Source organism: Ochotona princeps, chromosome 20 (genome assembly GCF_030435755.1).
Source record: "Ochotona princeps isolate mOchPri1 chromosome 20, mOchPri1.hap1, whole genome shotgun sequence".
Classification (NCBI taxonomy): domain Eukaryota; kingdom Metazoa; phylum Chordata; class Mammalia; order Lagomorpha; family Ochotonidae; genus Ochotona; species Ochotona princeps.
Window position 1 is genome coordinate 42920815 of NC_080851.1, and position 18535 is coordinate 42939349.

At 40.3% G+C, this 18535-nt stretch overlaps 1 protein-coding gene across 1 annotated transcript; it reads right to left on the reverse strand.

Moving 5' to 3' along the window:
* Positions 1–6133: 6133 nt before the first annotated feature.
* LOC131482741 (short coiled-coil protein-like) lies at positions 6134–6493 on the reverse strand. Its single transcript, XM_058678083.1, has one exon. It carries the CDS (start codon positions 6407–6409, stop codon positions 6161–6163), a length of 249 nt encoding a protein of 82 aa, XP_058534066.1. The 5' UTR covers positions 6410–6493; the 3' UTR covers positions 6134–6160.
* Positions 6494–18535: the final 12042 nt, after the last annotated feature.

An 18535-nucleotide genomic window follows, 5' to 3' on the forward strand; every position in this document is an offset into this window, starting at 1 on the left:
CTACCCCCCAAATATGCCTTGTTATCACACACTTACTAACGGGATCTGTCCCTCCAGGATTGCTAGATGGGTTCATAGAATAGAGCCAGACACACAGGAGAAAATCCAACACAGAAACGTAAAATAAATGAGACAGAAAGAACAGGAGAGGAGAAAAAAATTAGAGAAAAGAAAAAGAGAGCTAAGATAAAGACAGCACCTAAAGTGTGGAGAGCAAATGGAATTCAGAATGAAGAAAACAGTAATAGAAAGACAACCTGGTTCTTGGTTCCTCTCTTCCGCCCACCTCTTGAATCTGTCTGAAAAATGATAATCTGGAGGGATGGGTGCAAATGAACACCAAGCTCTAAATCAGAGTGTGGGATTACTTCCTACAGTCACTTCCTAGGTACGATGTCTTGGTCTGGTTACAACAGGTTCTGTCCCTAGATGTACAGCAATATTCACAGGGCTGTGTCTACGGTGCGCTACGTTGGTTAAGATGTGTCTGGAAAAGAGGCCTGCAAGTCTCATGTTACAAGGTCTCTAGTTCTCTTGTCACCAGCAGTGAGAAGGTGTCCTCTTACAAAATGGACACTGGCTGGAGAGGGAGGCCCAGGTCAGTGACAGAACTGAGCGGGTGTCATTTGCTGAGAAAGCAACTTTCCTCTCACAGACAGGCTGAGATCCAACCTTCAGGTGCAAGTCCTTGGCATTTCACATTGTTTAGCCGTTGGGTTTCCCGAGTGTTGGGTTGCTATCCTTCCTTTCTCACTCTGTATGGCCAGATACAGCGGCTGGTGGCTACTGTGGCAGTGAATGCTGGCAAGGTGTCAAGCGGCCCACACTGAGGTGATGTTTTTAATATACTCAGCTAATAGCATTAACAATAATTTCTCCAGTGTCAGCTTACTTTGTAAAATGTGGCTGCTAGAAAGAACTGAATCCATGCTGCAGTTTATATTCTGTTTCTGTGGGACTGCACTGCTCTTCCTGCCTTTGGGTGTGTCAGACCAAAGGGCTTCACGGGCCAGATGTTCCAGTGCCAGCAGGCCCCTTACAACAGAGTCTGAGTGTAGACTCCGAATTTTAGATGCTTATCCCACAAAATGAGCTAAGTCAAGGCAATTCTGTATGAATAGTTTTCACACACACCAAGCATTACAATCATGCTGAGCATAGAGGAAAGATTATTTAAACGACTATATTCCTAGGTAAAACTGAACTCTGAGGTCCTGCTTAGAGCAAGTCTGTGGAATGCCGCTATGTCTGTGATGGTTGGTGGTGCCCCATTCTTTTGGAAAAAAACTAACTGATGTGAACTATCTTTCATGGTGCTCTCAGCAGTCCCTACATTTTAGGTTTAAACGTGATAATCTGTCATCCAGTATGCAACAGCCACTTTCTTCCTTCAGTCCTCTACTTTTCTACAATCGCTTTTTCAGAATTTTTCTTGACCTTTGAAGAAATCTCCAATGATTTCATTCTGACATTGCTGTTCTTTTCTGAAACGATAGTGCTTAAATGTTTATAATTTCTCTGAGATAATAAGCAATGTATTGTACTATTCTCTTGACCATGTCGCAAGCACAAGTTTAGACATTTATGAGTTCATGACAACACAGTAACACACTTTAAGTCAAACATGAAAACTACTTTTTTCCTGGCCACCATTACATTTGTCAAGGAATTTGGTACAACGTTCGCGGTTCCAGTAATCTCTAAGGTGTTTTCATGGTAGGCAATAACAGACAACATAACCCAGCTCCTCTGTTAGGCCTTTGGTCCATTTACAATGATGCTGAGCTATGTTTTCCTTCCCCTGTGTTATTAAAAATAAAATAATAAAAAACTGGCAATACTGAGAATATTTTTGTATGTCCTTAACTGCCCCATTACTTTCACAGCGATTCAGCCAAGATGGAGTAATGTGGGCCACACTTATTGTTTCTCTTGAAAACACGGAGAAGCCGATGACACACAGGGAAGAATGGCTGCCAGACATTGAGCCCTGGGATTACAGGGGAGTGGTCTCTGACAGGTATGAAGTAGGGGCACTTGGACTAGGTTGGCTGAGTTGAAAATATGGAAAGGGGTGAGCTGGAAGACCAAGGTGACTGGAGTTCACAGGACAGAGGCGAGACAAGGCGAGGAGAGGAGAGGAGAGGAGGAGAGGGGAGAGGAGAGGAGAGGGGAGGGAAACAGAGAGGAGGGAAAGGAGAAGAGGTGAGGAAAGGGAGGGAAGGAATGGGGAGGGGAGATATGGGAGGAGAAAGGAGGAGATGGAAGCGGAGGAGTGGAGGGAGGAGGGAGGAGAGGAAGGAGAGAAGAGAGGAGAGGAGAGAGGAGGGAGGAGAGAGGGGAGGGAGGAGAGAGGAGAGGAGAGGAGAGGGGAGGAGAGAGGAGAGGGGAGGAGAGGGGAGGAGAGAGGAGAGGAGAGGAGAGAGGAGAGGAGAGGAGAGGGGAGGGAGGAGAGAGGAGAGGGGAGGAGAGGGGAGGGGAGGGGAGGGGAAGGAAACAGAGAGGAGGGAAAGGAGAAGAGGTGAGGAAAGGGAGGGAAGGAATGGGGAAGGGAGATATGGGAAGGGAGAGGAGGAGATGGAAGGGGAGGAGTGGAGGGAGGAGGGAGGAGAGGAGGGGGAGGGGAGGGGATATTTGCTCAGAAAGGAAGAGGGTGCACCCTGCAGACAGTGTGGCATAGAAGGAAGCCCTCCTGAGGCTGCAAGTGGGAATGAATGCAGAAGGAGCCAAGACAAGCAGATCCTGCTCCTAGCTGACTCAGTGGTCAACCTCATTACCCAGTGGGTGACAAATCAAATGGGTATTGCCTCAGCAGCAGGGAAAGGTCAGCCATAGATCTCCCACCGCTCGGGTCCTGCCCAGCAACGATTTGGAAGGAGCAAGATTTTTTTCAAGTAATTTAACTGCATCCTTAAATAATGGTCGAGAAGATCTGCCAGTGTAAAAGTGTGTTGACAACGTCACATTCCTAATGTTTGTCATCCTGTGTTTTGAAGATGCCCTGGATCTGACGGCACAGCGAGTTTCAGCACCTCTAGGGACAGAGCCTACGTGGGCACATGTGTCCAAGCATCCTGGATAATTGTGATCAACAACAGTGCTGACAGCAAGGCAGCAGGGAAAGGGACGCTGGGTAGGGATCCGTGCAGGCTTCTTCGTCAAATGCTTGTTCCTCCTTTCCAGTGCCACCTTACATTGTGGAGGAAAAAATGGCATCATCTTTCCTGCCAGTCCCGGACCTGTGACAGAATCAGCCTTCTGTTTTCCTTCCGCCTCTTCTGGGTCCACACAACAATTCTGGCTGATTTAGGTACAAACTGGAAGGACACACACACACGCGCACACACACATATATATTTATGTTTATCAGACAATCTTTGGTAACTAGAATCTGTTTATGCAAAAGCACATTAGAATTCAAGTTTGGTTTGTAGTTCAGCTAATTATTGCAGTTTGTTCCACTGCTTAGTTCAAAAGTCCCTGAGTAGAAATATATGTTTCAAATTATCCTCACAAACATAAAATATAATAGATACATTATTATGGAAATTAACTGTGTTTTTATGAAAGCCTTAGGCAGATATAATATGAATAGCATTTATTATCATATTGCCATTGAATTTAAAAATAATAGCTTTTGTTCTCCCCATTATCTGGGATGAAAGCAAGTTCTAATTTAAATATAGACTAATGAACTTTACCTTCTGTTCCACTGCCTGCAAATACTAATTTTGATAACCAAATTATTTTCTCCATGTTAGCTGTACTCTACTGAAAGTGACAAAGTATTTTTATTTCCTAACATATGATGATGATCTGTAGCTGATTGAACTGTACTTACTGGGAAAAGATGATACTCTCGACTTCTTAAAGAACTTTGACCCAGAAGAGGCAAGATGGTGGACTAAGACAGGGCGAGGGCATGTTAAAACGGATGGAGAAGGATTAGTGGAAGCGAAGCAGAGAGGGTGCAATCCCAGGAAGCACACAGGCAGGCCGGTGGCAGAGACGCCTGGGAACCGTAGGTGTAGGGAAGCTGCAGAGATGCGTTCCAGCAGGTATCTCGACTGTTATCAGAGCCCCATCACCCACAGGTGGGAAGCGGAGGCCACTGGGGCTGCAGGAAATGAACTGAGCCACAGATCCACGAGTCCGCTGACTTTTATTTCCAATCGCAAGCCGCAACACAGCAGTGAAGCCCTTGTGGCTGGGTGTGAGAGCTGGGGATGGATTTTCAACCCGCCCCCCTGCCACTGCCACAGGAGACACATGGGGCATCATATTGAATACAGTGGCAAGCCCCTGGGAGAAAACAGCAAACTGCATATGTGCTAAAACTGATGGCGAATCCACAACCATTCTCCAAGAGTCTTCCACGCAAGCTGATACCATTTTGCTGAGCCCACCAGAAAAATAATACCGACTTGGCATCTTGTTGGTTCCACCCAAAACAGGTCCAGGTTGCCCCGTGACCTGGTAGCTAGCAGGTTCCAACAACAAGAAAAGAATAATCCAATCCATGTGCTGCACAGAGGCAGGCAAGAGCAGAGGGCCAACAGGGAGGAAAGCACAGGTGACAGTCCTGTAATTCCACACAGGAGCCTGAGACTGAAACTTGCTGGAGGAAGTGTTGTGAGTGCCGCATATGGAGAACCGCGCTGAGTAGGTCCAGCAGTGTCAATCTGCAGACCCACGGACATCGCAGCTTTAAGATTAGGCTTTGGGACCCTGCACCCATGTGGGAGACCCAGAAGAAGCTCCAGGCTCTTGGCTTCGGATTGGCTCAGCTCCAACCATGGTGGCCGTTTGGGGAGTGAATCATCAGACGGAAGATCTTCCTCTCTGTCTCTTCTCCCTCTGTATATCTGCCTTTCCAATTAAAATAAATAAATCTTTTTAAAAAGACTAACAAAGCATATTAGGCACATAGGAAAATTGTAACAAAATTGTACTCTAATAATTCATAATGCAAGCAGTTGGACTTTTGGCCTGATCAAATATTTTTAAATTTTAGCATGTTGTGAAAGTGTACCCATAAAATCCTACTGTTAGTCACTTTCAGCATATAACCGCATAAATTTCATGTGATATACAACACTTTAGTATCAAACATTTGGGGAACATTTAAAGCCTTGAGCCAAATCTAGCATCATCTGTCGATTATAAATGTATCCAAGTTAAGCTTACAAAAAACTCTGGGAGAACAAGATTTGGCTCAAAGAATGTTGTGGTTGATCTGCTGGGTACTACCAATAAACCTTCAGACCAAACTCTGTGTAATTGTTCTCTTCCAGTGGTAGCTTATGTAAGGTTAAACAATCCAACTTCGTATACAGTCCCAAAAATATCTACTCCGTAACAGACATAGCACAGATCGGGAGTAAAAACATTTGGAGTTGTTTCACTGCTGTTTACGTAGTGTTTTTATTTTATTTTTCCTCAAGATTTTCTATTTTTAACCACATCTGACTAGAATTCCTACCTTTACAGATACCAACTGGACTATCTTGTACAAAAGGAAGTTTTAGTAATTTTGACAATTCACTTTCAAAGAAAAATGCTTTTTTTTTTAAAGCCTCCATCTGTTTTGAATTAAGAGAAACCAGCAATCCTATCTTATTCACTAAATGTCACAAATGACAAGCCCTAGCTGAGAAAGTACTGTGTTTTGGTTAAGTTTCAACAGTTAGGATTCAGGTTACTGTCATAGATGATTAACAAAATTACTTTCTACACATGTGAAACTTTCCTTTGGAGAAGGGAGTGGTGGACAGGGACATAAAGCTGTGCATTCAAGACATGGTTTTGGTCACTTCTTCACAACATGGCAGGTCTTTCTTGTATATCTCACTAAGCCTATAATACAAGACAGCACTAAGCCTATAAATCAAGATAAATTTGATAAAACATTCATCCTTAAGTGTCATAAATATATGTAATTCTAATTATAAAGTCTCTACAATACATGTGCACATTTTCATAGACTAACATAATACACAAACTTGTGGAAGTCTTGAGTTAAATAGTTAATTTTGCCTATAGCTGACATTATCTTCATAAATAGTGAATCCATGAATAAAAGTACTGTAACTTTTGGAATCTATCAGAGTTTTAAAGAAAAAATCAGCAGCAATTCCATGAAACAGAAGGGATAAATCCCTTACTTTCTTTTGCTTTTTGTATCAGTTGTTTGAAAAACACTAGAAGCTGACATGAGGTTTTCTATATATTGTCCAAGAACTTGGTTTTCTGATTTTAGCTTCAGATTTTCTTCCTTAACTGCATCTACTCTTACAGAGAGATCTTCAAGAGTGTGTTGGAGTTCCAACACTTGATTAATAAGTCGTGTTTTTTCCTCCAGCTCCACCTGATTTTCAGCATCAACTGCATCCATGTCAGCATTCATCATCTTGGATAACAAACGTTTGGACCTTGGATGCCAAATCCTTGATGAATGTTCTTCTGCTTGAGGCACCGGGAAGGGGAGGGATCCCACCTGGTTTTAAATAGAATAATTTCATTCTTCTTAATAGCTGAATAATATTCCATGGAGTAGATGTACCACAGTTTCTTCAACCACTCTTCTTTGGACGCACATGTGGTTTGTTTCTATGTCTTTGCTATTGTAGATTGTGCTGCTGTAAATATAGGATTAAAGATACCCCTCTCACATGCAGACTTCACTACTTTTGGGTATATTCCTAGGAGCAGGATAGCTGGGTCATATGGCAGGTTTATTTGCAATTTTCCAAGTACTCTCCATCCTGATTTCCACAGTGGTTGTACTAGCCTACACTCCCACCAGCAGTGAAGGAGGGTGCCTTTCTCCCCACATCCACACCAGAAGGTGTTGTTATTCGAGTTCTGAATGTAGGCTAATCTCACTGGAGCTAGGTGGTACCTCAAGGTGGTTTTCATTTGTATCTCTCTGATCGCTAGGGAGCCTGAGCATCTTTTCATATTTCTGTTAGCCATTTGAACCTGTTCTTTTGAGAAATGTCTGTTCATTTCTTTTGCCCATTTTGTTATAGGGTTTTTTGTTTTGTTTTGTTTTGTTTTGTTTTGTTTTGTTTTGTTTTGGCTGTTTCTGGGTTTCTGAAGCTCTTTGTAGATATTGGATATTAGTTCCCTATCACTTGTGTATTATGCAAAAAATTTTCTCCCATTCTGTTGGTTGCTTCTTCACTTTGTTAATTGTTTCCTTTGCTGTACACAAGCTTGTCAGTTTGATACAGTCCCATTTGTTCATTTTGGATTTGATTGCCTTTGCTTTTGGCGTCTTTTCTATGAAGTCTTTCCCTGTTCCTATATCCTGGAGTGTGTTTCCTATGTGTTCCTTTAATAGTTTGATGATTTCTGGGTGTAGATTTAGGTCCTTGAGCCAGTTAGAGCTGATTTTTGTATAATGCAACAGGTGTGGATCTTGCTTCTTTATTCTGCAAGCTGCTATCCAGTTGTCCCAACAGCATTTGTTGAAAAGACCAGGTTTTTTACCTGGATTGTTTTCAGTTTTCTTATTAAAGATTAGTTGATTATACTTGTGTGGATTCCCTTCTGGTGTTTCTATTTTGTTCCACTGATCTTCTTCTCTGTTTCTGTACCAGTACCAGATTGTTTTGACAACCACTGCTCTGTAGTATGTCTTGAGGTCTGGAATTGTGATTCCTCCAGTTTGATTTCTATTTTTCAGGATAGCTTTAGCTATTCGTGGTCTTCTGTGATTCCAGCTGAACTTTTGTATCATCTTTTCTATTTCTGAGAAGAATGTTGTTGGTATTTTGATTGGGATTGCGTTGAATCTGTATATTGCTTTTGGTAATATGTTCATTTTGATAATGTTGATCCTGCCAATCCAAAAACATGGTAAGGTTTTCCATTTTTCAAGGTCTTCTTCTATTTCCTTTTTAAATAATTTATAGAGTAGAGGTCTTTCACATATTTAGGTAGCTTAATTCCTAGGTATTTAAGACTCCTTTCCTCTATTTTAAAGGGAACTGTACTTACAATTTCTTTCTCAGCCGTGGAATTATTTGCGCACACTAGAGCCATTGATTTGTGTTCATTGATTTTGTATCCTGTTACTCTGCCAAAGTCTCTTATGAGTTTCAATAGTCTCTTGACTGAGTCTTTTGGTTCTCCTATGTAGAGAATCATGTCATCTGCGAATAGCGATAATTTCAATTCCTCATTTCTGATTTGTATTCCTTTAATTGCTTTTTCTTGCCTAATAGCTCTGGCAAGGACTTCCAAAACTATATTGAAGAGTAGCGGTGAGAGTGGACATCCTTGTCTAGTTCCAGATTTTAGCAGGAAGGCTTCCAATCTTTCCCCATTTAGTATGATGCTGGCATTGGGTTTATCATAAATTGCTTTGATTGTGTTGTAGAATGTTCCTTCTATGCCTGTCTTGTTTAGGGTTTTTAACATGAAGTGGTGTTGGATTTTATCAAATGCCTTCTCTGCATCTATTGAGAGGATCATATGGTTTTTATTTGTCAATTTGTTGATGTGATGTATCACATTTATTGTTTTGCGAATGTTGAACCATCCCTGCATGCCTGGGATGAATCCCACCTGGTCCGGGTGAATGAGTTGCCTGATGTGTTGTTGGATCCTGTTGGCCAGTATTTTATTGAGGAGCTTTGCATCTATGTTCATCAAGGATATCAGTCTGTAGTACTCTTTTTCTGTTGTTTCTCTCCCTGGTTTTGGTATTAAGGTGATATTAGCTTCATAGAAAGAGCTTGGAAGGATTGCCTCTTTTTCTATTGTTTGAAAAAGCTTGTGTAAGTTTGGGGTAAGTTCCTCTTGGAACGTTTGGTAGAATTCAGCAGTGAAGCCATCTGGTTTAGGACTTTCCTTGTTTGGGAGGGCTTTAATTACTGATAAAATCTCAGTGCATGTTATTGGGCTGCTTAGATTGTTAATTGCTTCTAGATTCAATTTTGGTGAGTTGTATGTGTTCAAAAAATCTATCCATCTCCTGTAGGTTCTCTGAGTTGTTCGCATATAGTTGCTTGTAACACTTCCTGATGACTCTTTGTATTTCTGAGGTATCTGTTGTTATATCTCCTTTCTCATCTCTGATACGATTGATGTGTATTTTCTCCCTCCTTTTTTTGATTAGTTGAGCTAGTGGTGAGTCTATTTTGTTGATTTTCTCAAAGAACCAGAGCTTTGATTGATTAATCATGTGTATAGTTTTCTTGGTCTCTATCTGGTTAATTTCCCTCTTATTTTGATGATTTTTTTCCTATTAATCTTGGGATTGCTTTGTTGTTGTGTTTCTAGTTCTTTCAGCTGTAAGCTTGGCTGATTTACTTGGGCTTTTCTAGTTTCTTGACATAAGCATTGATTGAAATGAACTTTCCTCTCAGCACCGCCTTGATTGTGTCCCATAAGTTTTGATAAGTTGTGTTGATGCCTTCATTCGTTTCAAGCAATTTTTTAATTTCCCCTTTGATTTCCTTTCTAACCCATTGCTCATTTAGTAACATAATATTCAGTCTCCATATGTTTGTAAGTCTTCCTTGGTGTTTTGACTTCTTGGTCTCAAGGTTCATTCCTTGGTGGTCTGAGAAGATGCATGGTATGATTTCCACTTTTTTATATTTGCTGAGGCTTGTTTTATGGCCTATAGCATGATCAATTTTGGAGAAAGTTCCATGTACTGATGAAAAAAAGGCGTATTTTCTATCTGTAGGATGAAAGGTTCGATAGATGCCAACTAAGTCCATTTGCTCTAGAGTTTGGGTGAGTTCTATTGTTTCTTCGCTGAGTTTCTGGCTTTTTGATCTGTCCACTTGTGTTAACAGGGTATTAAGGTCTCCCACTATGATCGTATTGGAGTCTATTTCTCCCTTTAAGTCCGTTAATATTTGTTTCACACAGCTACGTGCTTTGGCGTTTGGAGCATAAACATTTATTGTGCTGATCTCTTCTTGCTGAAAGCATCCCTTGATCATTATGTGGTATCCTTCTTCAACTCTTTTGATGCTCTTTATGTCAAAGTCTATGTCATCTGATATAAGAATGGCTACACCTGCTCGTCTTTCCTTACTATTTGCTTGGAATACCTTTTTCCATCCTTTCACTTCCAATTTTTTCTGATCTTTGTTGGTGAGATGTGTCTCCTGTAAGCAGCAGATAGTTGGGTTTTGTTTTTTGATCCAGTCCTCCAATCTATGGCATTTGACCGATAAGCTTAAGCCATTTACATTCAGCATCATTATGGATAAGGGGCAGTTTGGTCCTGTCATTTTGGCGATGTGTTGTTGTATGATTGAGTCTTCTGTTAGCCTCTTAGTGGGATGTTCTCCACATTTGCCTTTGTTTCTGGTGGCTGCTATTTCTTTTTTCTTTCATGGGAACTTCCTTGTGTATCATTTGTAGGGCAGGTTTAGATGAGACAAAATCTTGAAATCATTTTCAAAGACAAAGGAGAGCTTTGCAGGGTAAGTTATTCTGGGCTGAAATGTTTTCTCTTTTAGGATCTGGAATATGTCACTCCAGTCTCTTATGGCCTGTAGTGTTTCCTCTGAAAGGTAAGCTGGTGAGTTTGATTGGGGTTCTCCTATATGCCACTGTTTTTTTTTTCACATGCACATTTAAGGATTTTTTGTTGTTGTTGTTGTTGTTCTTCAACTGAAGAGAGCTTGATTACCATGTGTCGTGGTGAAGTTTGGTTTTGGTCAACTCTGTTGGGATTTTGTAGCCCTCCTGTATATTATTTTCCAATTCTTTGCTCATATTAGGGAAGTTTTCCTTTATTATTTCACTGAATACATCTCTAATCCCAACTTCTCTTTCTGCACCTTCTGAAACTCCCATAACTCTTATGTTGAACCTTTTAATCATATCTTTTAATTCTTGGATACTTTTTTTTTAGTTTGACCTAGCTTTGCTTCCAGTTTTTTGCTTGTTTCTTCATGGTGACAGGTAAAATCTCCTAATTCTGATATTCTTTCTTCTGCTTCATTCATTCTGTTGTTGAGACTCTCCACTGTATTTTTAATTTGCTCTACTGTGTTCTTAATTTCTGATATATCAGCCTTTTTTATTGTATTGTTGTTGACAATCTTTTCATAGTTAATTACGGTAAAAAAAAAAAAGGTTCAGGGGGTATAAGGAAGTGGGTAATAGTATTATGTCCATATTGTTTCCATCACGTATCTGAGGTAAAGGGGGTATTGAGGGAGAAGCCCCACCCAGTTTCCCACCCACCCCAAGTCCCAGATGTGGGGCATGCTCTGAGATCCTTGCTCAAATGGTTTTAATAGTTCTCCAGTTATGAATCACTGCCAGTTTCACTCGATGAGGTCGTCCACTGATTGACACAGTCCACCATAGAGTCTTCATTTGCCCAGTATTTCACTGTCGACATATAGCTGAAGTGGTTGATTGACTTGCTCTGTCCTCTGTCTTTTCTTGGCTAGGGTTCTGAGTCCAGCAGTTCAATTGGGGAGAGCTCCAAAGAAACTCTGAGGTATTCCCAGACCAGATTCTTGTATGTTCTAGCAAGCACAGGGCCCAGCACAGTCCATCACCACAATCAGCTGGTGGTTTCAATTGCTGGGTTGGTTCTGTTTTCAGTCCTGACTTGCACTGGAACCAATGGATGTTGCAGTCCAGCCTGGTTCTGCCCAGCACATACTCGGCCCTTACACCAACCTCACAGGGCAGAATCGCCCGTGAGAGGGTTATGAATGAGGAGAGATTGAAACAATAATAAATTAGTTTTCCAAGACTGGTAATGGAAGAAAAACAGCTGGATCTAAAGTCAGATTTTACCATTCTTAGAGTAATTCAAATAGAGCAATACATGATAACTAAAGCAGGCAAATCAACTGTCTGGGTGAAGCTCTCAGTGCACTGAAGGAGAAATGTTTGAGCACGGTAGCACCCTTCAATGAAGGAAAGTAATTCAGAGATGTATGAATGTAAGGAGATTGTTGAATAATTTGAATTTTGAAAAGCTTGAAGCGTGACTGCAAAAATAAATACTTTAAACCAATATACTTAATATCAGTGATACAAATAATATTCTATAATAATGTCAAACTTTAGGACATTTTTTCCAATCAGAATATCTCTGGAACTGTAGTTTTACATGATAGCCATTAAATAATAGAGAAATTTATTAAGATATGGAAGGAAGGAAATGTAAAATCTTAGAAGTTTCCTGTTGAGCCTGGTGGATGAAAAAAAATATCCCAGTTCATCACAAATGGACTCTCATTAAGCATTAAGCATTTTTTTCCAGCTATCTGACTGATACAGTATCGGATTGAGAAAAACATTTTAGTGGACAAGGGAACATGCTTTGTGAAATTTAAAACCCATGGAACAATCGGATTTATATGCTTTTCTATTCGTTCATGTGCTTTGGAATAGGTGATCCTCTCATTAACAGGCATAATCCTGAAGTCGGAAAAACATGACCATTTTTTGATTGGTTTACCTTTTCTTGAAATAATTGCAGACACAATTTAATGGGACAGTGTTGATCAGAGATATGTGGATTGCTGATAACACATCCTCCCACAGTTAGGGCAAGCACATTTACCCCTTGTTTCAAATGTAAGACCTATGTGTGCTGGGAATCTCTGCCTTCTACTAGCTCTGTGAGTCTGGTCAAGTACTTCATCTTTCTGTGTCACTTCAGCTTCCACAACATAAAAAATGGATTCTGCATCAGGTAATATTGAAGTTGTAAAGAATTGCATAGGTACAACATTTAAAGCAGAGGGAGTTTGGGGTTGTATGCTGTGGAGGACAGTAGACTCTTATATTTAGCTGTTTTCTTTTGAAGGACAAAGTAGGTGGAAGAAGGAAAAACAAAACAAAATCTCTTCTGTCTTGCCCCTGGCTTCAGTGCCTGAGGACCAACGATATGTCTGTTTGCGCATGCTACTTTAAAAATTGACTTACCTATAGGATTTTCCCAACGTTGGGGCAAAGTTGGGACCTGGTGCTTCAGAAATGAAGATTCACTTTGGGAAAAGAAGCTAACAAGAAATTTAGATTGAAAAGAGCCTAAAACTGTAGAGGGTTATGGGGGTTATCCTATAGCATTGAATATAGTGTGTCTTTATTTTAATCAAGAAACTATTAATTTCAGGAAGTAACAAATTTTACATACATTTGATTATCTTCCTGAGGCCATACAGCTTCTAAATTCTAAACCCATATTCATATGTGGATTGGATTTCCAAACAAAAGTTAACATTTCAACTTAAATGTTTTTTAGTTTTTAAATTTAACATAGTCCCACTTTAGATGGTAATTTTTAAACAAAAATCTCCCAATATAAGGCAGGGAGAGAATAACCAGCCTTCAGTTTTTCTAAAAACACACAGGACCCTGTGATGAGTTTGAGGCTGTAGATTTTCAGAGTATTACAAATTGGAAACAAATGTTATGCATTTATCCAATATTTGCATCATCTTCAAATTACAGAATCAAGTTTTTAGCCATTAAGAACAGCCTATCAGTAGATCTTAGCCCCTCAGTTTTATACAAAATGCAACTTAATAAGTGGTGTTTTATTTACAGATAATAGCAAAGTTTGAACCAAGAATCTAGTCAGGTACATCATGTTATTGCCATCATAAACTATTTTTGCTAAGGAATATGTTCTGGTTTATTATAACCTTAAGTGCAAAGACTAATTGTTTGGACAAATCAAGATAAATACATCTAGCCATATTGATTGTGTTGCTTATTTTTAAAAATCTGTTTCTGTATTTATTGGAGGTAGAGAAGGGGAAGGAGGTGTGAGAATAATAGGCAGGTGCAATCTGATAGTTTATACTCCCAAGCGCTTATTGCACTGTGGTCTAAGTGCATCTCTGGAGTCAAGGCCTCAACCCTGGTCTCAGCCAAAATAAGCAAGGATGGCAGGAACCCAGCTGCTGGTCTGAACTGTTAGTGCTGTGTCCCAGTGAGCACATTCACAGGAAGCAGCCAGAATCAAACTGGGATCCTCTGACATGGTGTCCAGGGCTCTTAACCATGAAGCCAGACAACTTCTGTTCCCTATGTTTCCAAGTCATTCTAGCCTCTTAGAAACTTTCTGTTACCATCACTGTCATGGAGACTCCTCTACTGATGCCAAAATATGAGCAGTGCTGAATTCTGCCAAATGAGAAACAAAACGCATGAAGCCTTCATACATAGAGGGAGAGCTATCTGTAAGAGAAGAAAAAGTCTACTTTTAGCCTTAAGCTGGTTTTATTTTGTCATCTAGCTCCCATTTGAGATGATTGAAATGCTGGCATAGTTGACCTGAGAAATAGTCACCCTTGAAGTGGGCCAGTAGTGGGATCCCAGTGTGTGTGGAGGAAACATAGTAAAACAGCAGAGGCTAGGTGTCAGAGGAGGATGATAAGCAGTTACTTACAGATGTTTGTTTCTAAGCTCTGTGTTGGTACGATATGGGTTAGGTATTTATTCAGAGTAGGGCAATTATCAAGGTTGAGACATAGGCCAGAGTGTGTGTGTATTCATTTTATGTCATACATTCAGTTCCATTTCAATACAGACAGGGTAGACTTCTAGAAATAGTGCTTGAAAAACATTTAAAAAAAAATATTGAGTGACAAGAAAATATGGAAATTCATGACCCTATTAAAGAAAGCATGAACTTGCACAATGGGTGACTGTGGTTGGGCACCTCAAAATCTTGGGTTATATTTTCATGACTGAAGAACAATCTTCTAACCATCCTGGCTCAGATTCAAGAGTACCAAGAGGTAGTGGCTGAACACTAAAGCTGTAACAAAAACTTTGTGGATTCCCATTTGAAAAATGGTTAATCAACATACAGCACAAATGAAAATCTATCTCATAATATCACAGAAAGTATCCCCATAAATACAGTAGCTGAAAAGTGTATCACAAAATTAAGCATATTATAACAGAAGTCAAAATGAGAAGACATAAGTGATTCTCTTGGGAAACAATGTTAAGTAAATGTAAATCTCTACTGTGATCAGAGTATTCATGACAGCTCTACAGAGGAGTGTCATACAATGTGGATAAGAAAAGATTACATAGTACCCCATAAATATGCATACTTTTGTGGAATAAAATTTTTTTAAAGATTTTGTTATTATTGGAAAGCCGGATATACTAAGAGGAGGAGAGACAGAGAGGAAGATCTTCCATCCTATGATTCACTCCCCAAGTGAGCCACAACAGGCCGGTGCTGCACTGATCCGATGCCGGGAACCAGGCACCTCTTCCGGGTCTCCCACACGGGTGCAGGGTCCCAAAGCTTTGGGTCGTCCTCGACTGCTTTCCCAGGCCACAAGCAGGGAGCTGGATGGGAAGTGGAGCTGCCGGGATTAGAACCAGCGCCCATATGGGATCTCAGCGCATTCAAGGTAAGGACTTTAGCTGCTAGGCCACGCCGCTGGGCCCTGGAATAAAATTTTAAAAATATTTTAATTGTAGGAAAAGAGGGATATCTGAAACAATTCAAAATCAGCACTAATTGTTAGTACATATTTTACAGCAAATGTGCTTTGCAGAATGCTCTTTATTCCCTTTGGCAAGATTTCAAGTTCACAAATCCATGGTAGACTTTAATTTTTAATTTCATAGTTTTGTGTGGCCAAATGGCCTGGGGAAAAATGATTTCCTTTCTTGTTTCTGTGTCCACAGTACAGTGGCAAATTTGTAGGCATGTCACAAAGTTCATAAACACTGCAAAGCTGAAAATATAATTTGTCCTTTCACGCAAAAGTTGTTGAAATGGGCATTTGACGTGCATCCTGCATCAAAGTGCCTGAGTTCAAGTCCCACCTCTACTCGAGATTCCAGTTTGTAGCTTCCTCTTATATTCCAGGAAGCAGCTCAAGTATTTGGGTCCCTGCGACCAAGGGAGTTTCCAGCCCCTAAGTATTTTGGAAGTGAACCAGTGGGTAGGAGGTCTCTCTGGAGCTATGTAGGGGTGTGTGTGTATGTTTGTGTGAGTGTGTGTGTGCGTGTGTATTCATTCCTCCAGTGGCTGTGGCAGTCATGTCTCAGCCAAAATGATGTCAGGATCTTCTGGGTGTCCCACATGGTTGCAAGGTCCAAACCTTTCAGCATTCTTCCATTGTTTTTTTTTTTTTTTTTTTCATGTGCATTAGTAGTGAGCTATATTGGAAGTAGATTAGCCAGGACTCTAATAAATGCCTGTGCAGAATGAAGGCATTGAAGATGGAGGCTTAACCTGCATTTGTCACAACACCAGCCCCTGAGATATTCTCTTTATATATTTGTATGTACATAACCATTAAGTGTGGCTAGATAGAAAAATTATATTTAAGTTTTCACTATGCCACACCACACCACTGTTTTCTACTTTATTACTAAATGTTTACATTCTGATTGTTTTATACCCTTTCTAATTATACTTCTTGAATCCATGAATTTTAACTTGACACTATATGAATATGAGCTTTTACCATTCAGAATGATCTACAACCGAATCCCTACAGACTCCAACACTACACGTGAGGCCCCCAGTGCACACAGTATTTACAGAATTATATTCCTCATGCTGGGAATCATTTGGGGTGAAAAAAGGCAGACTATGTACTGATTTCTGACTTCAGAGGATTGAGTTTCTGATCAGCTATATATTACGAAAATTTGGACTTCAGCCCCAGTTCCCAAATGATATTTATCCCTGTGGCCATTTCGAGGAATTGCTTTGCCATTTTAATAATCAGATCTGCAAATTTTCACTTAGCATCAAATCCAAACAATCCAATCTGAAGATGACTGGCATCCCTGCCTGTGCATCAACATCTATTAAGTCAGATGTTTCACCTTCCTTCCTGTCAAAAGTAAGCATCTTTAGGATCAGTTGTCAAGCAACTGTGGCCATCGAGTCATCACTCATCTTAAGACAGAAGAACCTAAGTAGTCCAAATGCAGTCATTCTATCCTGTCTCTCTAGATTGTTACCAATTTTTGCAGTTTGGATTTTTTTTCAGGATGAAAATTAGTTGTGCTTCCCCTGAACATTTCTATGAGTGTCAGAGTGCCTTCTGACCTTGAACAGTATATTCTTCTAATTGCAATCAAAATGCATCTGTTATTTTTCATGAGAGAATCAGTTGGTCACCAAGACGGCAGTATTAGGGAAGATTCCATAGTTTCTCCTCAATTTATTTTATTTTTTAAAAGATTTATTATTATTGGAAAGCCGGATATACAGAGAGGAGGAGAGACAGAGAGGAAGATCTTCCATCCTATGATTCACTCCCCAAGTGAGCCGCAATGGCCGGTGCACGCTGATCCAATGCCAGGAACCAGGCACCTCTTCCGGGTCTCCCATGTGGGTGCAGGGTCCCAAAGCTTTGGGCCATCCTCAACTGCTTTCCCAGGCCACAAGCAGGGAGCTGGGTGGGAAGTGGAGCTGCCGGGATTAGAACCAGTGCCCATATGGGATCCCGGGGCATTCAAGGCGAGGACTTTAGCTGCTAGGTCACGCTGCCGGGCCCAGGTTCTCCTCAATTTAAAAGTCAAAAAAAATTCAGCTTCTCCTAGGATGCATGCTTTCTTTCCTGAATGATTGGGAGGACAAAAGTCAGCATGATTGCATAGCTAGTGATCCTCTATATCACCCTATCCTCATTTACCTTCCAACATAGAATATCATATTTTTGCTGGATGCAGGAGAATAACATAGTAACACGGAACTGATTTCAACTAAAACATCAATAAGAAAGTTTTCTCTTGTGCTTCTAAATAAGTCATAAGTTCGCTTGTCTTCCTCAAACTGCTAAGAAGTAACAAAAATGAATAATTACTTTTTGAGGAGAACAATTTCCTATTTCAAAGAACTTTAAGAAGACTCGCAGTTCAAAGTTACTCTCAAATACAATAACCATAATAACCAATAGCTCATTTTGGAATTTATAAGGGATAATAACATGAGCTTCCATTTCATTTGTCACATTTCATTTCATTCCATTTAATTTCAAAATTTAAACACTTTCCTCTTGGAGTTTGTGTTGTATTTCTGTATCTATGCTTTTGTAAAAATTTAGAGAGCATAATGAAAAAGCAAAGTTAATGGACATTTTACAGAAAACACTAATGGCAGTAAGATTTACTATCAGCTAGCATTGGTCTTTTTTTCCCCTAGTTTCCAGAATCTGTGTACGTATTTGATCACAGTTGATTTGTGTGTATATTTTGTGAATGTAAATGAATCCTCAGGAACCATCTAATGAGCTCAGCCACAGAGTTGGATTTCAGTATAATAAAAGACTTAGCCTGGAAGGTCAGCCCAGTGTCAATAAGTCCTTGTATATCTCCGCACAGCTTGTTTTGATTGTGAGTGCATTAATGCTACTTAGAAGCATCATGAATCATCATAAGACATCAGCCACCCTTTTCAGCACAACTCCAAACATACAAGAGCAAATAAGAGGCAAACTCAGAATGCATGTGGCTGCTATTCAGTCCTCTGGAGAATTCAAATGTCATCACCCCTCCACTACAGCTCACATTGTACTGAGGCTGCCCAGGTTAG

What these genes read in the sequence shown, in the direction of transcription:
- LOC131482741 (XM_058678083.1), bottom strand. Translation starts at nt 6,409, where the DNA reads ATGATGAATGCTGACATGGATGCAGTTGATGCTGAAAATCAGGTGGAG.